This window comes from Balaenoptera ricei, chromosome 11 (genome assembly GCF_028023285.1).
Source record: "Balaenoptera ricei isolate mBalRic1 chromosome 11, mBalRic1.hap2, whole genome shotgun sequence".
Classification (NCBI taxonomy): Eukaryota; Metazoa; Chordata; class Mammalia; order Artiodactyla; family Balaenopteridae; genus Balaenoptera; species Balaenoptera ricei.
In genome coordinates this window covers 35,678,677-35,698,378 of record NC_082649.1, presented here as the reverse complement: position 1 = coordinate 35,698,378, position 19,702 = coordinate 35,678,677, and the positions used below count along the sequence as shown (strand labels likewise).

The 19,702-nt window shown below is 35.8% G+C and overlaps 1 protein-coding gene across 1 annotated transcript in view; it reads right to left on the bottom strand.

Moving 5' to 3' along the window:
- The window catches only part of KIF6 (kinesin family member 6), a 397,162-nt gene that overhangs the window by 314,802 nt on the left and 62,658 nt on the right, over window positions 1-19,702 (bottom strand). The window contains exons 4-5 of the mRNA XM_059937468.1: window positions 5,631-5,778; window positions 904-1,013 (exon numbers count right to left, since the gene is read on the bottom strand). Coding sequence (XP_059793451.1) covers window positions 904-1,013; window positions 5,631-5,778 — 258 coding nt within the window. The remainder of the gene's footprint in view (window positions 1-903; window positions 1,014-5,630; window positions 5,779-19,702) is intronic.

Genomic DNA, 19,702 nt, shown 5'->3' with positions numbered 1-19,702 from the left:
TTTTCTAACTCCCTCTAGTAAATATTGTTAGCATAAAAAAAGATGAGATGTAAAAACTCTTAACATTAACAGAAGAATGTATATAAAGTTTATATAACCTATTTTCTTTATTATCTCTTCTTGTTTCCTTTGCAAATTAAAATAAGCAAATGGTTGTTGACCTTTTTGGTAGAGGATTAATATATACTTTAAACTGCTTTAGAATATTTAATAAGAAAAATATTACAATGCATTTTCTTGGCTCTACCAACATTCTGAAGATGTCTGGACAAAAGTATATGAATTGTTACTAATTAATATATGTATAATTTAGGCAAATATTCAAATAAGCAGCGAGTAATGTTATATAAATGCTTGCAGAGTAACTTATTCCATTAAGAGATAAGCTCTGAAGACTCTATTTACATTTCAGTTATGAAACAATCAGTACCAATCTGACCAAATGCGTGTCAATGTTAGTCAATAACAGCAGAGAAGCGTTTGGGGAAAACTTAAAGTTTTATTTTCTCTCTTTCAGATTCTTTTATTGCTAATTTGAATACCTTCTTCAGAGAAAGGCCACAACTAGAGGAGTAAAAGGGTTTCATGTGGCAAGAGCAAAGTAGTACTGTCACATCCCATCAATCCTCTCAGCGCCCACTCTCCGAGAACGTTCACTGCATTTGTTCGTGCTGACTCCAAAAAAGATTGTCTCAAGAAATGAATTTCAAGCAGTTTTGGGTCCCATCACTACTGTCTATTTGTCGTAACTGAAAAAAATATCCACTATATTGCAAAAAGATTCTGTTATCCAGTATTTGTTAATTATGATTGAGACCAGAAACATACAAAGTTTCAAAGAAAACAAATGAAGGGAACATCTGAAAGTAATTTCCCCCCATTCTTTGTTGTTCTGCTACTCACGGCAAATCTTCCAAACTGGAGGCTTCATGTCTTGGATCCAATAGATCATAACCACATTCATTGTAGATTTCCAAATAGGAAATGTGCGTTGTATATATTTTGCTGCTGTCCTGATTGGGAAAGAGAAAGACATTATTAAATGGCTATAAATCATGATTCGGCTTAGAGAAAGATGAACACATTTATCACTAGTTTCCTCACAGTTTCCCTCCTTCACTCTCTCACTTTGTATGGTTTACATTTTCAGTTCGTGACACTTTCAAGTTGCCAGTTACCATATGCATGAGGCTTTTTTTTCCCCCAATGGCCAACACCCATGATTACAAGCAACTTCAGTCTGTTATTTTTTATTAGTTCCACATTATACATAAAAAGTCAATATACACTTAAAATGAGCCAACTTGGTTGCAGAACTGTATAACACACCATTTTTTACTTTCCAGACAGAAAAAAGAACAGAACACAGAATTCTTACTTCAGTTTAAAATTTCAGTAGCCAAAGAGTTACCATCTTCAATCATAATTCCTTTTTAACTTTTCTAATATTCAAATTTCCAATGACAAATAGATAACAGACAATAAATAGATATGGAAAGTGAATTCCAGGGAACATAAATAGTTTAGATCAATCAGGTAACAGTAAGAGTGGACATTAACAGTTCACTACCTATACCTTACCTGTTGGGTTAATTTTCCTTGCCCAAGTGGCAAATTAGGGATATTCAACTATTGGTTAGGGAGAGGTATTTTCTGTGGGTCATTACCGAAATGCAATAATATAGGCATCAATGTAAATAGGATAAAAGTCAAGGTGACTGGTCCTACTCTCACTTCTGCCAACAGACCAAAAGGACCCACTCCCTCTGAGATGGAATAAAACAGGGAATTTTTTCAGGTCTCGAGAAAATTCCAAGCTCTCTTTTTCAATACCAAATATCAATAATAGCACTTCTTGTTTCCCCCAAAACACAAATGCTTCCATTTCTGCAAATATTAGAGTCTTGCTACTCATAAGAGGAGAATATATTTGTGTCTTCTGGCAAGAAGGTCGGCAGATTGCCAGAGAGGATATTCACAGAAAGGATTCTCATCTATATCCAAGACAATCCATTTGACAGGTGTTATTCAAAGAAGGAGAAGACCAAGTCACAGAGATGGGGGAGAGAACAGTGGCCTGCAAATCCAAAGCTGGAATGCTAGTCATACTAGCTCTGAGCTCCTACCAAGTCAGGCCTCTGTTTCCACACTCATTAAGGTGAAGAAACTGGATAACGACTTCCTCGGCATTCTTCAGATTAAAACGAATATGATTCTCTGGTCCTAGAATGTCTCAAACTATCCAAATAAAGATACTACCATTTCATAAAAATGAAATAATACATGAAAAACTAAGGCAGCTCTCAGCCAGCACGTGACTGTAGTAAAACACTCAAGCTACAGCTGAAATTCCATGTTTGGTGTTCTATGAAGGTGACAGCATGGACTGAATCTTTACTAATCAAGTTTTTCCCAACCAAATGCCAGAAAGCCTGTTGATGTGGGTGACTCTGGCTGCTTATGCTGACAAACGGTCTATCAATTATATTAGTATCCTCATTTAGTAATGGCATCATATCAACATAATTTTGGGGATTATAGCTTGAATTAGTGCAGGAATCAGAGACTACAAATACTAGACAGACTCTGAGTGGCCTTTAGTCTAATCCAGTGTTTCCTAAAATATTACTTAAAATACTTGTGGAAAAAAGTGTTCCATGATCAGCATACATACTGTCCATCTCTGAAAGATTCTCGGAGCAAGTTAAAGCCCATGGGGAGTCACTCAGCAACATCCTGAGATCCTGTTTAAAACAACGTATTTCTAAAACTTATCTGAACATATGTGAAATATCCCATAGATTATGGTTTGAGATTTTAGCATACGTTTATGAGTTCATCTTAGCATCAGACAAAACTGGGTTAGAACACTGGATCTGCCTTTATAACTGAGTGATCCTGCACCCTTAACCTCAGTTGTTTAATCATGAAATTGGGGATAATAACCTTTAGAATATGGCAGAACTGTTGTGACAGAGGAATAAGGTTCTGTATTTTAAATCCTACCAAAAATGTGTGGACTGTTAATAGGCACCAATAAATCATTGCTGTTGCTGATGTTATTATTATTGCTGTTGTTATTATTTTTACTATTATTTCTGAAAGCCTCCAAATAGAGAATTCAGTATGTGAATACAAAAGGAAAGGAAAAGAAAGGCAAAAAGAACAGCCAACTTCTACGTTCATCAGCAGTGGAGAAACTCTCTTCTTTCAGAAACTAGAAGAAATAATAAAAAGTCAGGAAAATGGCAAGTCCATTGCCCAGAGATGATAGGGATAATGCCTTTGGCTCCTCTGGCTTCTGCATTTTCTGGGCTTTTATTGGAATACACACTTAAAATTCACTGAGCTATGTGGCAGCTACCTTTCCTTATTACTCCTTTTTTACTCTTTAGGACTGCCAGACTGTAATGTAACACACATGTTTCCTGCAGACAGCCTTTTCTCCTACCCCCAAACAAGTATGAACCTCACAATACTCAAAAATAATGAGCAGTGATTTCTAAAATAAATGGAATCAATTTTCTTCTTTTAAAATCTTTGCAAATGTGCTCCTATCACACTCACGGGCATTTTAGGACCCAGCATGCACTAGTTCTTAGTTTATCTTGAAATAAATATGTTGCATAAGTCAAATGTTTCGTTTAAGGATTCTGGAGAGCACCATGTGTCCTCTAAAGCAATCAACTGGGGGCATCTGAGTACCTGTCAGCATTTTTCAGCTAAACAATGAGGACAAACTTTATGAAGAACTTCAAAGTTGCCTCTGACTGGTTTCGCCATAGCTCAGTCGGGTTATAACTAATGTGTTGTGTCCCATTGTGTTAATCTGTTCGTCTACAAGGAGTTGTCCTGGCTATAAGCTGATCTGATGGGCTCGCTCCAAACCAAGAAGTTATTTAGAATCATTCGGAATGAAATGGGGTTTAGAGTAATGTCAATGACAAACAGATATAAAATAATGAACCCAACAGATGGTAGGTACTTGGGAGATATTTAGACTTTTAAAACTGTATTTTGGTAATCATAGACAAAATTTAAAAAGAGACAAATAGATTTTCTATTAGGAAAGAATTTGTTTATTCTGTTTAACTTAATCAGGGGAATTAGCTTCATTTGTTCTGAGTTTCAAAGGGTTCTTTGAAATTGTTCAGCAATCATTTGGCCACACGCATATATATATATATGGACATTAATGGCTATAGTAATAACTATAATTTTTTGAGCATCTCCTATGTGCCAGGAACTGGACAATATCTTTAAATACAGTATATTCAACTCTCACAGCTACTCCACAAGCCTGAGACATTAAGGAACTGCCCAAGGCCACATCCTGTAAGTAGTGCACTTAGAACCAGGTTGGCCTGCACCAACTTCAATGATTCTCCCAAGACAGGATGCTCCCACATTAGGCCACAGCAACAAAAACTATTAGAAATTATATTACCAGTTGGCGAAATCTGGGAACAAAACAGAACAGCTAATGTCAGAAATAAATGAGTAAATGAAAAGAAAGGATTTGGATCCAACATATACACTATGCGCTATCCTTGCTTTTCCAAATTTTCTGGCATGCAGAGCTGGCATGTTTGCGCTGGTGAGTGATGAGCTGAACTAATGGGTAATTGCTACTTTATGGGTGGAAATTAGAATTATGCAGATCTCAGCAACTTCTTCTCATCTTTGCAACTCAGAATGCAAGCAGCATACAGTTGAGAAATTTTGGAAAGACTGTTACACTGACCTAGTTAGGACATTTGTTATACAGAATTGCTACAACCAAAGAATTGTTGGAACTAGTAGGGACGCTGGAGATCCTCTAGTACAATTTAGTCCCTACTTTCACAGACGGCAGAACTGAAACCCAGAAAAGTTAAGTGACTCATTACCTAGAATTTGTTTAAATACAACCAGCAAAATAAAGCCAGTCTGATACCCAGAGGCAGGGTATGTAGTGGTTAAAAAGCACAGAGTTTGGCATTACACAGACCTGGGATGGAAGCTCCAGATCAGCTACTTATGAGGATGCAGAGAAAAATAAATATAACCCAAGACTCAGTCTTCCCAACTATAAAATGGGGATAGAGATACCTACATTGTTAGTTCTATTAAATCTTGATAAAGCAACAGGCATTTGGAACCACACAATAAATGATGCATATAATATAGAGAGGAAACTCCTCTTTATAATAATATTAACTGCAATACGACTTTTACTGTGGTAAATTCCTCTGGGCTTCCATTAAAAGTGTGAAAAAGTACAACCACATTATCCTATTCAGTGCTTTAGTAGCTAAAACAAAGGTCCATTTTGGCAAAAGGATATTCTTCAACTTCTTAATGACAAATATAAGATACAAGTTGGTAAAGTGTGTTTTAACCTCCATGGGTGGATCAGAACAAACTCCCTTTGAGCCTTTGCTGAAGCAGCATCCCCTTTAATGAGAAGCACCTTCTGGATTTTCACCTCCTCAGCAAAATCCCAAACTTTCCTTAAATGTAAAGGCCAGAGTTACTACACAATGTTTCCTCATTTAGGTATAATATAACAAAATGTCACGATAAATTTTCCGCCCACAGTAAATTTCTGCTGAATATATCAAATATAAAGTGAACTTAAAGCTTCATACCTTTTGTAATTGCTCAAAAATGTATGACAGTGTCCTTGGGATAATGCCTCTGTCACTGTAGCGCTCTGCCCCACCTGTGATGGTGAATGTCTTACCACTGCCTGTTTGTCCATATGCAAAGATGGTACCATTGTAACCTGCCAGGACACTACATAAAGAAATAGCAAACTTTTAATATCAAAATGGCTAATTGTATTTGTATTAAATGGCTAGTATTCTAAGAGCAACTTGATTCAACACTACTGAAAAGACATTTATAGAAATATCTATAGAAATATTTATGTATGTGACTATCTAGCTAGAAATTATTTTTCATCTAGGAGTCTCAGCACATCAATCCTTTTTTCTGAGAGAGGACCCGTAACTCAAATGGGATCCAGTCATCTTAAATATTTTCTTTCTGTATTTCAATAAAATATTTATTTTAGAATACAATTGACCCTTGAACAACAAGGGTTTGAACTGTGTGGGTCCACTCATAAGCAGATTTTCTTCACTAAATACATACTACAGTACTACATGATCCTCAGTTGGTTGAATCCACAGATGCAAAACCATGGATACAGGGGGATGGCTGTAAAGCTATACTTGGATTTTCAACTGCAGGGAGGGTTGTTGCCCCAACCCCTGCATTGTTCAAGGGTCAAATGTAGTCTACCCTTTTATATTTACAAAAAAGTTGCAAAGATAGTACAGGGAGTTCACATATATCCCACAGCTAGTTTCCTCTATTATTAATATCTTACACTAGTATTGTACATTTGTCACAGTTAATGAACCAATTGAAATATTATTACAAACTCTATACAAATCTCCTTACTTTTTAATCTAATGTCTCTTTTTTCCCAGCTTTACTGAGATATAATTGACATATAACATATATAAGATTAAGGTGTGCAATGTGATGATTTGACACATGTATATATTGTGAAATGATTACCACAATAAGTTTAGTTAACACATCCATCAACATATCCATCACCTCAAATAATTATCTTTTTTGTGGTGATAACATTTAAGATTTACTCTCTTAACAACTTGTAAATACATAATACAGTATCGTTACCTATAGTCACTGTGCTGTATATTAGATGCTCAGAACTTACCCATCTTATAACTGGAAGTTTATACCCTTTGGCCAACATCTCCCCATTTTCTCTACTCCACAGTCCCAGGTAACCACCATTCTACTCTCTACTTCTTTCTCTTTTTTAAAATTTTATTTATTTATTTGTTTTTCATTTATTTTTGGCTGCATTAGGTCTTCGTTGCTGCGAGCAGCCTTTCTCTAGTTGTGGCAAGCGGGGGCTACTCTTCGTTGCAGTGCACAGGCTTCTCATTGCAGTGGCTTCTCTTGTTGCAGAGCATGGGCTCTAGGTGCACAGGCTTCAGTAGTTGCAGCATGCGGGCTCAGTAGTTGTGGCACATGGGCCCTAGAGCATGAGGGCTTCAGTAGTTGCAGCGCGTGGGTTCAGTAGTTGTGGTGCATGGGCTCAGTAGTTGTGGCACATGGGCTTAGTTGCTCTGCGGAATGTGGGGTCTTCCCAGACCAGGGATTGAACCCGTGTCCCCTGCATTGGCAGGTGGATTCTTAACCACTGCACCACCAGGGAAGTCCCATGTACTCTCTATTTCTATGAGCTTGTTTTTATAGATTCCATATATAAGTGAGAACATATAGTATTTGTCTTTCTCTGACTTATTTCACTTAGCACAGTGCTCTCAAGGTCTATCTATGTTGTCACAAAAGGCAGGATTTCCTTCTTCTTTAAAGCTGAATAATATTCCATTGTGAACATATACAACATCTTTATCCATTCATCCATAGATGGCCACAAGTTTTTCCATGCCTTGGCAATTGCCTTGGAAGTGCAGATATCTCTTTGAGACAGTGATTGCATTTCCTTTGGATATATAGTTGACCTTTGAACAACTTGGGTTAGAAATGTGTGGATCCACTTTGACACAGATTTTCTTTTTCAATAAATACAACCAGCCCTCTGTATTCAAGGGTTTCACACCTGCAAATTCAACCAACTATGTATTGAAATTTCCATCCAGGGTTAGTTGAATCCACAGATTTGAAACCCATAGGATACAGAGAACCAAATATGGGACTTGAGTATTCATGGATTTTGGTAAATGCAAGGGGTCCTGGAATCAATTCCCCACAGATACTTCAGGTATACCCAGAAGTGGGACTGCCAAATCATATGGTAGTTCTGTTTTTAATTTTTTAAGGAAACTTTATACTGTTTTCCATGGTGGTTGCACCAAGTTACATTTCCACTGACAGTGTACAAGGGTTCCCTTTTCTTCTCTTGAAATCAGGTAGTATGATGCCTCCAGCTTTGTTCTTCTTTCTCAGGATTGCTTCAGCTGCTCAAGTTCTTTTGTAGTTCCTTACAAAATTTAGGATTTTTTTTCTATTTTTGTGAAAAATGCCATTGAAATTTTAATAGGGATTGCATTGGATCTATAGATGGCTTTAGGTAGTATGTTCATTTTAACAATATTAATTCTTCTGATCCATGAACATGGTATATCTTTCCACTTATTTGTGTCTTCTTCAATTTCCTCTTCAATGTCTTGTAATTTCCAGTGTACAGATCTTTCACCTCCTTGGTTAAATTTATTTCTAAGTATTTTATTGGTTTCGATGTTATTGTAAATTAAATTGTATTTTTTATTTCTTTTTCAGATATTCTGTTGCTAGTGTATAGAAACACAACTGATCTCTGTATTTTCATTTTGTATCTATCCTGCAACTTTAGGGAATTTTTTGATTAGTTCCAACAGTTTTTTTGGTGGATTCTTTAGGATTTTCTATATGTAAGATCATATCATCTACAAACAGAGACAATTTTACTTCTTCCTCTCAAATTTGGATGGCTTTTCTTTCTTTTCCTTGCCTAATTGCTCTGGCTTGGACTTCCAGTATTATGTTCAATGGAAGTGGTAAAAGTGGGCACTCTTGTCTTATTCCTGATTTTAGTGGGAAAGCTTTAAAGCTTTCACTATTGAGTATGATGTTAGCTGTGGTTTTATTATATATGGCATTTATTATGTTGGGGTACATTCTTCTTATACTAAATTTAGTTGAGAGTTTTTATCTTGAAAGAATGTTGAATTTTGTCAAATGCTTTTTCTGCACCTATTGAGATGATCATATGATTTTTATCTTCTATTCCATTACTGTGGTGTATCACATTTATTGATTTGCATATGTTGAATCATCCTTGCATTCCAGGGATAATCCTATTTGAACATCGTGTACGATCCTTTTAATATGCTGTTGAATTCAGTTTGCTAGTATTCTGTTGAGAAGTTTTTGCATTTATATTCAACAGGGATATTAGTCTATAGTTTTGTGGTGTCCTTAGTCTGGCTTGTTATCAGTGTAATGCTGGCCTTGTAAAATGAATTTGGGAATGTTCCTTCCTCTCTAATTTTTTTAGAAGAGTTTGAGAAGGATTGGTGTTAATTTTTAAATATCTGGTAGAATTCACCAGTGAAACCATCTGGTCCCAGGATTTTCTTTGTTGAAAGGTTTCTGATTACTGATTCAATTTCTTTACTGTTATTGGTCTGTTCAAAGTTTCTATTTCTTCATGATTCCGTCTTGCTACACTGCATATTTCTAAAAAAGTTTTTCTAGGTTATCCAATTTGTTGGCATATTAAGATTCACAGTAGTCTCTTATGATCCTTTGTATTTCTGTGATGTCAGCTGTTATGTCTCTGTTTTCATCTCTGACTTTATTTGAGAATTCTACCTTTTACTCTTAGGCTAGCTAAAGGTTTATCAATTTTGTTTATCTTCTTTAAAAAAACAGCTTTTCATTTCATTGATTTTTTTCTATTGTCTTTCTGGTTTCTATTTTGCTCATTTCTGCTCTGATCTCTATTTCCTTCCATCTTCTAACTTTGGGCTTAGTTTGTTCTTCTTCTTCTAGTTCCTTGAGCTTTAAAGTTAGGTTATTTGTAATCTTTCTTTTTCTTAATGTAAGTATTTATAGTTATAAACTTCCCTCTTAGAACTGCTTTTGTTGTATCCCATAAGTTTTAGTGTGTTGTGTTTCCATTTGTGTTTCTTTCAAGTTATTTTTAGATTCCTTTTTTGATTTCGTCTTTGACCCTTTGTTTATTCAGGAGTGTGTTGTTTAATTTCCACACATTTGGGAATTTTCCAGTTTTCCTCCTGTTATTGATTTCTAGTTTCATACCATTGTGGTTGGAAAAGATATTTGGTATAATTAATGTTCTTAGATATTCTAAGGTTTTTTGGTGACCTAATATATGATCTATCACACATGGAGAATGTTCCGTGTGTGCTTGAGAAGAATGCATTCTGCTGCTGTTGCTAGGAATGTTCTGTATAGGTCTGGTAGGTCCATTTGGTCTAACGTATAGTTCACATCTAATGTTTTCTTATTGATCTTCCATCTGGATTATCTATCCATTGTTGAGAGAGAGGTATTGAATTCCACTACTGTTATTGTATTGTCTACTTACACCTTCAGATCTGTTAGCATTTGCTTAGGTGCTCTGATGTTGGATGCATATATATTTATAATTATTATATCCTCATGATGAATTGACTCCTTTATCATTATGATTAACTTTGTTTCTTGTTACATTTATTGGTTTAAAGTCTACTTTGTCTGATATAAGAACATTCTTGCTTTCTTTTGGTTTCCATGTGTGTGAAATATATTTTTCCATCCCTTCACTTGAGGTCTACATGTGTCCTTAAAACTGAAGTGAGTCTCTTATCAGCAGTATATAGTTGGGTCTTGTTTTTTAATCCATTCAACTACTCTGTGCCTTTTGACTGGAGAATTTAATCCATTAACATTTAAAGTAATTATTGATAGGTAAGGATTTAATAATGTCATCTTATTCATTGCTTTCTGGCTGCTTTGTAGTTCCTTTGTCCCTTTCTTCCACTTTTCCTGTCTTTCCTTGTGAATTGATGATTTTCCATGTGGTATGCTCTGATTCCCTCCTTTCTATCTTTTGTGTATATCCTGTGAGTTTTTGCTTTGTGGTTACTATGAGGCTTACATAAAATATCTTAACCATATAACAGTTTAAGTTGATAACAACTTAACTTTGATCACATACAAAAATTCTACCCATTTACTCCTTGCCCCATATTTTATGTTTTTGATATCACAATACCTCTTTTTATATTGTGTATTCATTAACAAAATATTGTAGCTATAATTATTTTTAGTACTTTTGTACTTTAAACTCTATACTAAACAATTAACACATCACCATATTACAGTATTAAAGTGTTCTGAATTTGACTATATACTTACCTTTACCAGTATGTTTTATCTTTTCATATGTTTTCATGTTGCTAATTAGTGTCTTTTCATTTCAGCTTGAAGAACTCCTTTCAGCATTTCTTGTAAGGCAGGTCTAGTGGTGATAAACTCCATCAGCTTTTGTTTGTTTGGGAAAGTATCTCTCCCTCATTTCTGAAAGACAACTTTGCCAGTGAAGTATTCTTGGTTGGCAGGGTTTTTTTTTTTTCTTCTTTCAGCACTTTTATATATCATTCCACTCTCTCCTGGGCTGCAAAGTTTATGCTGAGAAATCTGCTGATAGCCTTATGGGGTTTCCCTTGTGAGGAATTTTTTTCTTGGTGTTTTAAAATTTTTCTCTTTGTCTTTGATTTTAGACAGTTTTATTTTAATGTGTCTTGGATAAGACCATTTTGGTCTGAAATTTTGGGGTGACCTATTAGCTCCAGGAACATAGATGTCCAAATCTTTCCCCAGATTTGAGAATTCTTAGCTATTATTTCTTTAAATAAGATTTCTGCACCTTTATCCCTCTCTTCTCCTTCTGGGACTTTAATAATGAGTAGATTCTTTTAATGGCATCCCATACTTCATGTAGGTTTTCTTCACTCTTTTTTATTCTTTTTTCTTTTTGTTCCTCTAACTGGATGATTTCAAATGACTTTTTTTCTAGTTAATCAATTCTTTCTTCTGCTTGGTTGAGCATGCTATGGAAGCTTTCTAATGAACCTTCAATTCAGTTATTGTACTCATTGACCCTAGGATTTTTGTTTGTTTGTTTTTTTAATGGTTTCTATTTCTTTGTTGAACTTCTTATTTTGTTCATGCATTGTTTTCCTAATTTCATTTAGTTATCTATCTTTGTTTTCTTGTAGTTCACCAAATTTCTTTAAGCGGGTTACTCTGAATGCTTTGTCAGACAGTACATAGATCTCTATTTCTTTAGGGCTGGTCATTGGAGCTTTATTAATTTCCTTTGCTGATGTCATGCCTGCATGGGTGAACTTGGATCCTGTGTCCACAGGGGCTGACCAGGCACTGGGAATCACTGCAGTTGGTCTGGCATCTGGGTCCAGTCAAGAGCAGGGGTGGACTGGGAGCCTGAGTTCACAGGAGCTGGCTTGGAGGCTGGTTCACAGGAGCCAGCCTGGTGCTATGGCCAGTCTGGAGCCTTGGGCTACAGGAGCTGGATTATTATAGAATATTTCTGCTCAACAGAATTTGTCACCAGTTATATAGCACTATCCCATTAGCAATGTCATTTGAATATATATATTTCTTAGCCATAAATGCTCTAGGTAAATGAAGTCTATGACTTTAAGTATCAAACATTAAACATTTTATTGATTTTTTGATAGAAAACCTTCTAAAATATATTAGGCATTCCTGTCTTGAAAAGCAAAGGATACAGAGAACAAATTAGCATTTTCATTTTGATTTAGCTAAAACCTATGAAAAGTGAGTACTGTAGTGTGCTACACTGGCACCTGATGATTGTTACGTCTACTTTTTTAACTTAAATAGTCTCTCTTTCTACCAGGTGTCCTAATATACTGTCCTCTAATATGTGCTCACTCTCCCCCCATCTTCAGTGAAATAGAAAACCAAATGGCAAAGCTTCATAGACTGCTATATAAAGATTTTTTAAATGTAAGTTCCACCTATATATACTCTATGGCTATTTCTGTATTACATTGCTACAATAAAAAACTAAACAAAGAAATGTAAATGGGCAAAATTTGTCTCCAGTTCCTTTCTGTACAGCCTCCTCATCCAGACTCAATCTGCTCCCTCTCCATTGGGCACTAGGAAATTTCATATGCTTCCAGTCTCATCTGTCCTAAGGGAAAATACTAATTAAAAATAAAGATGGTGGGATAAGGACCTTTAAAATTTATTTCTCCACAAGAACAATGGGAACAGTGGTAAATATAGTAAAAATCAAATTTTTTAGAACCCTAGAAGTTATCCAAAGGCTCACAACAGTCCAAGTAGTGCTTACTCAAGAAAAATGGCTGAGTATCAGTAAAAACAGTGAGCTTTATGGTATTTTAACCTAATCATCCCCAACTCCATGGTAGCCTTGAAAGACAATAGCCTTGCAACCACAGTAAGTGTGACTGTGCAAACTAGCAACCAGGAGACTAGCAACAATTGGGGGGCAGTGCAGGTTTGGAGCTCCCCAAAAAGCCCAAAGAAATGTACTTCTCTGATCTGTCTGGAAGCTCCCTGGAAAAGCCCCACTCTCAGCACTTGTCATTGTCTGAGCTGATTCAGAGTTTACTCAGTGCAAAGAGCCCTCTCTGCATGGTGTTTATTGAAAAACAAAAAAAAATCAGTGTTAAGTGTCTAATATTACAGTTGCCCTAACCTGCAATGCTAGGAGGCAAACAAGAGGGTGAACAAAAGCTTACAATAAACATCTGTGGAATGATATGTCTATAAGGGGGTTTGAAAAGTTATGATATATTCCTGGGGCACTAGAGGGACACATACACATGCAGGGCTATGTGCATGCCCAGGGAAGACCTGAGAAGGTCATTATATCTCACTTCTGGCTGACCTTGAGGCTCTGCACAAGCATAAAGTGAAGGCTAAGGCAGAGTTATAAATTTCTAGAGCATTGAAGGGGTGCCCCAACACATACACAGAGTCCTTCATCAAAAGCTTGGAGACTGACTGGTTCAAGGCATTTATGGAAATCTCTGTCCAATCATTAGCTGATGACTAAGCAACTGAGCAGGGATTTCAGAGGCTGCATACAACAAAGAATATAGACTTTACAGAATTAGTCTAGAAAATTCACTAAACAAACAAACCAGCAGCAGCAACAACAATAACAAACAATAATAACAAACCCTGGGGAGGGTAGGCATGTGATTTTCAGAACTGTCATATTATATTACTTAAAATGCCCAGTTTTCCAACAAAAAAATTTTGAGACATGCAAAGAAATAGGAAAGTATTTCCCATACACAATAAATAAAATGTTTAATAGAAACTGTCCTGGAGGAAGCCCAGACTACGGCTCACTATCTAGTTAAATAATTTATTTATTTTAAATATGTTCAGAGAACAAAAGTAAAGCATGTTTAGAGAATTAAAGAAAGTATGAGAATAATATCTCACATAAAAAAGAATATTGATAAAAATAAATTTTTAAAAAAGAACCAGTAGAAATTCTGGAGTTGAAAATTAAGATAACCAAATTTTTTTTTTTTAATTCACTAGAACAGCACATTTGACTTAATAGAAGAAAGAATCAGTAAACTTCAGGGTAGGTCAATTGAGATTATCCAGTCTAAGGAACAGAAATTAAAAAGAATGAAGAAAAATAAATAGAAACTTAAGAGATCAACATACACATAATGGGAGTCCCAGATGGAGAGGGGAGAAATATTTAAAAAAATAATGGCCCTAAACTTCCCAAATTTGATGGGAAACATTAATCTATAATATATTTCAAAGAATCTCAGTATACTCCAAGTAGGACAAACTCAAAGTTATCCAAATCTAGACATGTCATAATCAAACTGTCTAAAGACAAAGCAAACCTTAAAAGTAGCAAAAGAGAAGTGACTGATTACCTACAAGGAATCTTCAGTAAGATTAACAATGGATTTTCCAGCAGGAACGATGGAGGCCAGAAGGCAATGGAACAACATATTCAAAATGCCAAAAGACTAGTTTGGACATCTTTCTTTGCAGAAATTAACAAGCTTCTCCTAATATTTATATTTTAATTTTGTTTTCAGATTGGTCATTGCTACTATGTAGAAATACAAGTGATTTTTGTACATAGATATTATATCCTGCAAACTTGCTGAATCTGTTTATTACTTATAATCATTTTATAGTGGATTCCTCGGGATTTTCTATATACACAATTATGTCATCTGCAAATAGAGATACGTTTACTTCTTCGTTTCCAATCTAGATATCTTTTATTTCATTTCTTGCTTAAATGCACTGGCTAGTTTGTGAGTGACAAATTCTCTTGGTTTATGTTTATCTGGGAATGCCTTAATTTCTTCTTAATTTTTGAAGAATGAGTTTGAAGCTAGAGAATTCTCTATTTGCATATGTGATTTTTTGTCTTATTTTATTTTATTTTTCTTGGTGTCTCTTACTCTTCTTTTTTAATTGAAGTATAGTTAATTTACAATGCCATGTTAGTTTCAGGTGTACAGCAAAGTGATTCAGTTATTCTTTTCCATTATAGGTTATTACAAGATTGTGAATATAGTTCCCTGTGCTATACAGTAGGACCTTGTTGTTTATCTGTCTTATATGTAGTAGTTTGTATCTGCTAATCCTAAACTCCTAATTTATTCCTCACTCCCTTTCCCCTTTGATAACCATAAGTTTGTTTTCTATGTCTGTGAGTTTGTTTCTGTTTTGTAAATAAGTCCATTACTGTTCTATTTTAGATTCCACAAATAAGTGATATCATATGATATTTGTCTTTCTCTGTCTGACTTATTTCAGTTAGTATGATAATCCACAGGTCCATTCAGGTTGCTGCAAATAGCATTATTTCATTCTTTTTTATGGCTGAGTAGTATTCCATTGTATATATATACCACATCTTCTTTATTCATTCATCTGTCGAAGGACATTTAGGTTGCTTCTATGTCTAGGCTATTGTAAATAGTGCTGCAATGAACACTGGGGTGCATGTATCTTTTCAAATTAGAGTTTTCTCCAGATATATGCCCAGGTGTGGGATTGCTGGATCATATGGTAACTCTACTTTTAGTTTTTTAAGGAACCTCCATGTTTTCCACAGTGACGGCACCAATTTACATTCCCACCAGTAGTAGTATTTTTAAAAGACAGAAAGAGAAAACAGTAATTAATAAAAGTAATGAAAAGCAAATGATGAATTTCAGCAATGAACAATGGGATACATATTTTTGTTAAGAAATATTTCAGAACTTCCTAAAACCAACAATGCAGGTTACTGCCTAAATCATCCTAGCTAGAGACAGTTCTGATTTATGTAAATAAATCAATGCTTTATAAACTAAAGTTTGATATCAGATGAAAGCTCCATTGTAGAAACCCTCTCCTTCCTTTTGAAAAATGCATTTTTCCCTAGAAATTTAAATTACAAAGCTAAGATATTTTGTCATTTCTTATCTTTCAATATTTGCATGAATAAAACAAAAATAAAGCTTCAGCCCTCTTGCAGATTATAAACTGGAGTATTATTCCACACACATCACATTTACATACTAGAAAACATACAAACCATTTTAGTTTTTCACTTTTATTACTCTTTATTTGTTTAACCACAAGTAGAAGAAAGCTGTCTAGAAGTATCTGCATAAAGTGAGACTTTATTTTGTTTAACTAAATGAGAAGGCTTTAGAAAGCTCCTTATACAACATCTAAATCAAAGCAATCAACAACAAATTATTACTGTGATGATAATTTAGTTCACTGAACCAAACAAATGATATTATAGTCCCTCAAATTTGAAGAGCTAAGCAGAGTTGAAAACAACAACTAAGTAATAGGATCACGGATTTTATAATTGGTGTCATTAGCAGTTTTCTAACTACTTTCTGTTCAATAGAAGAATCCCTTCTAAGGTATTTCTGAAAAACAGATATCTGAACTATACTTAAACAGCTGTTTGATTCAGGAGCAGGATGGAATCATATCTGGGTGGGGCTGCCTTTATTTTTGAGGGGAGAGAGGCAAGTGAGGTGGTACCTTAAAAGATCATGCAGTTGAGACTTAGAAAAATTAATAAAATACAGAGAAATACATTATTTATAATTTTAAAAACTTTTTATCAGAACGAATCAAATTAGTTCACCAGAAAACACAAATAAACTAGTTAGTACTAAGAGCAGAATTTTTTAAGCGAATAGATACTATACTATACAGTATGTTTAATTTGACTAAAAATCTTTACATCAATAAGACTAATCTGGACCAGAATTATCAAAATTAAGGCCCCTATTGTAAATACATAGCTACCTTATTACTTCATCTTGCCTTTCACCCAGTTCTAAGAGCCCGAGTAGCTGAAATTCACTAATTTTTATTTGGTTTTAATTTTCAGAACAATTCATTTCTGTCCACTGCAGCTCTTCTTCTAGAATAAAGTCCCTCAGAAGTAGCCTCAAGAAGCTCTTTGGTGCAGCCAATTGTCTTTTACAGAGAATATGATAAGTGACTCTTACTTGTTTCACTTTCAGAATATTTCTGAGTGCATAATTCAGCAGCTTGAATTTTTAAGAGGAATTTGAACCCAAAACGGTAGCAAATCGTAATTAACACAATTAACATGACTCAATTTTGCTATAAATAAAAATAATCTTCCCATCTGTTAAGCCAAACGAACCCGTAATTTGTAAAATTTCCAGCAAATTTTGGTCATGGGGCATTCCCTTTGCTATAAAGGGGAAGGAGGTAGAAAAAAATAGTGAGGGCAACCTACACTTCAGGGAAACTTGAGAAGGCAGTAGACTGGAGAGCTAAATTGTTCTGCCCAGCAAGCTTTCTTAGTTCTTCTTCTTCTTCTTCTCCTTCTCCTTCTCCTTCTCCTTCTCCTTCTCCTTCTCCTTCTCCTTCTTCTTCTTCTTCTTCTTCTCCCACTCCATTCCATTCTTCAAGCTCATGAGGAACAGGCAAGTGTGCAGGGCTTATAACTCAGGCCTGGCCAATCACACCACCTCATTCCACCATGGTCCCCCCAACTCCTGCCCTGTCTGTACCAGTTACTCTTCTAAGAGGCTGATGACATGCCTCAAGCAGAGCAAATAAGAGTCCCTCCCAAATGAATTTTGAGAGGAAAAAAGCTTCCTTTTTGCTGGGGTCCTTGAACCATGGCTTCCAGGGGCCATCTCCCCTGCCTTTCTGCACAGGGAAGCAGGACCAAGCATGGGTCAGATGGGTGGGGAAGGAATCTTAGCCTTGTCAAGTACCTAGTTCAAGTAGCAATGACCCTGATTTTTGCAGCACCACCTTCAATTCTCTGAGCTAACCCAGTTATGTGAGCCAAGAAATCCTCTCTTTTCTTTGAGATGGGATTCTATTTTATGTAAACAAAAGAGTCCTAACTAATACAAAGTTTCTGGAGCGACCTGCAAAACATCTTTTGCACCTTGGTTTAGACCAGAGGTCTCAAGCTGGCAATGAATCTTGCCTACAAGAATGCTTATGGGGACATGCGTTCTCCAGTTTGCCACAGTCCCCTAAACTCCCTGTTGTCTTAGACTCAGTTGCTTCCCAAATGTATGATACCAGCCTAGACCTGAAGGCAGGGCTGCATCTCTGTACAATAACGGAGTGCCAGCCACAGTGTGGTCCCCGTGAATGCCATCACTCCCCCAGAGGGGCACAGTGCTGTCATTCATGAAGACTACAGTGAATCATGCCCCTTTGAGATATGTAACATGGAAGTACTGGTTAAAGGCATATAAGTTTAGTTTCCCTTGGTTTAGACATCCTCCTTCTAAAAGCACGCTCTGGCAAGATCATTCTAAGGTCTTGAGAGATCCACTTTTACGATGTATAGATCTAGCTGTAAATCCTGGTAAGAAAAATAAAGTGGGTTACATGGCTAACCTTAGTTGACCTAAATCAACCATTGGTTATTTTTTGGAAAGGAATATCCAAGGCAAGGATATCTAGATTAAAAACAACCTACACATCCAAAATGTGTTTTTGTCAGAAAAATAAAACTGCAAATGTAGATTAAGTGGTAATTGATACACTTGGGATCATTATTTAAAGCTTTTTGTAAGTGTCTGTCGGCACACTGATTATTGGACTAGGGTCACAAAAAAGAAACTCATAGGCCAGATTCAGTCAAAAGAGCATTTTGTTTGTCCAGCACTATCTTTTTTTTAAAAAATTTAATCCGAATGCTCTTATCCCCCAGGACCGGTGCTCCCCGATTTGGGCACAGATATTACCACTCTGTATTCCCCTCACTGGCTTATTTCAGATTAGCTGCCTTCCCTCTATGGAATTTTGAGTTTTGCAACTTCCGGTATAAAGTAACTCAGATAAATGTTAAGAGATTAACACTATGATTTTTTTTTAAAGTAAACTAAATTGAACTAAATATAAGAATGGTATGAGCATGAACAAATCTTCCAGATTTTGAAACGTCATAGGTAAACCCCCTCACACCATCAACCACCCAAGAAACAGACTGGATATCTCTCCCATCATTGCTCACATTGAATAAGTTTTAAAATGAGATGGGAGAACAGGGATGTTGGGTGCTTTCTTCTCAAACAGTCCCTTTGGCACAATCGGAACTCCCACTCTTGGACGTGTCACAAAAACAGGATCAGCAACCGTCTGCCTTGAATGATTTGCAAATTCTTCTCCTTGGATACAGGGGCTAAGAAAAAGGACCTTTTTAGGTTCTTTCCAGCTCTATGATTCTCAGGGATTTGTTCACAGTCTTGTCCCAACTACTTCAAACCAAACTTTGCAAGAGGCAAACACATCACGGGGTACATAATCCAAACACACTCCCTTGAAAGGATTCTCAAGATCTAAGCACACTAAACGGCTTCATGTCCATAAGTTCATGGACCAAATCCAGGCCAAAGTGCTCTCTAATTGAGGCTGTTTATTATTTCCCAAGTTTCTGAAGAAACCATTTTGTCTCAGTATTAATAATAAGCAGCTTAAATCTGGAAACATAACAGAAATGCATGAAACTTCAATAGAAGAAAATGACCCCTTCTGAACACAATCCAGTTCTGAACTATGTTTTAGTTTC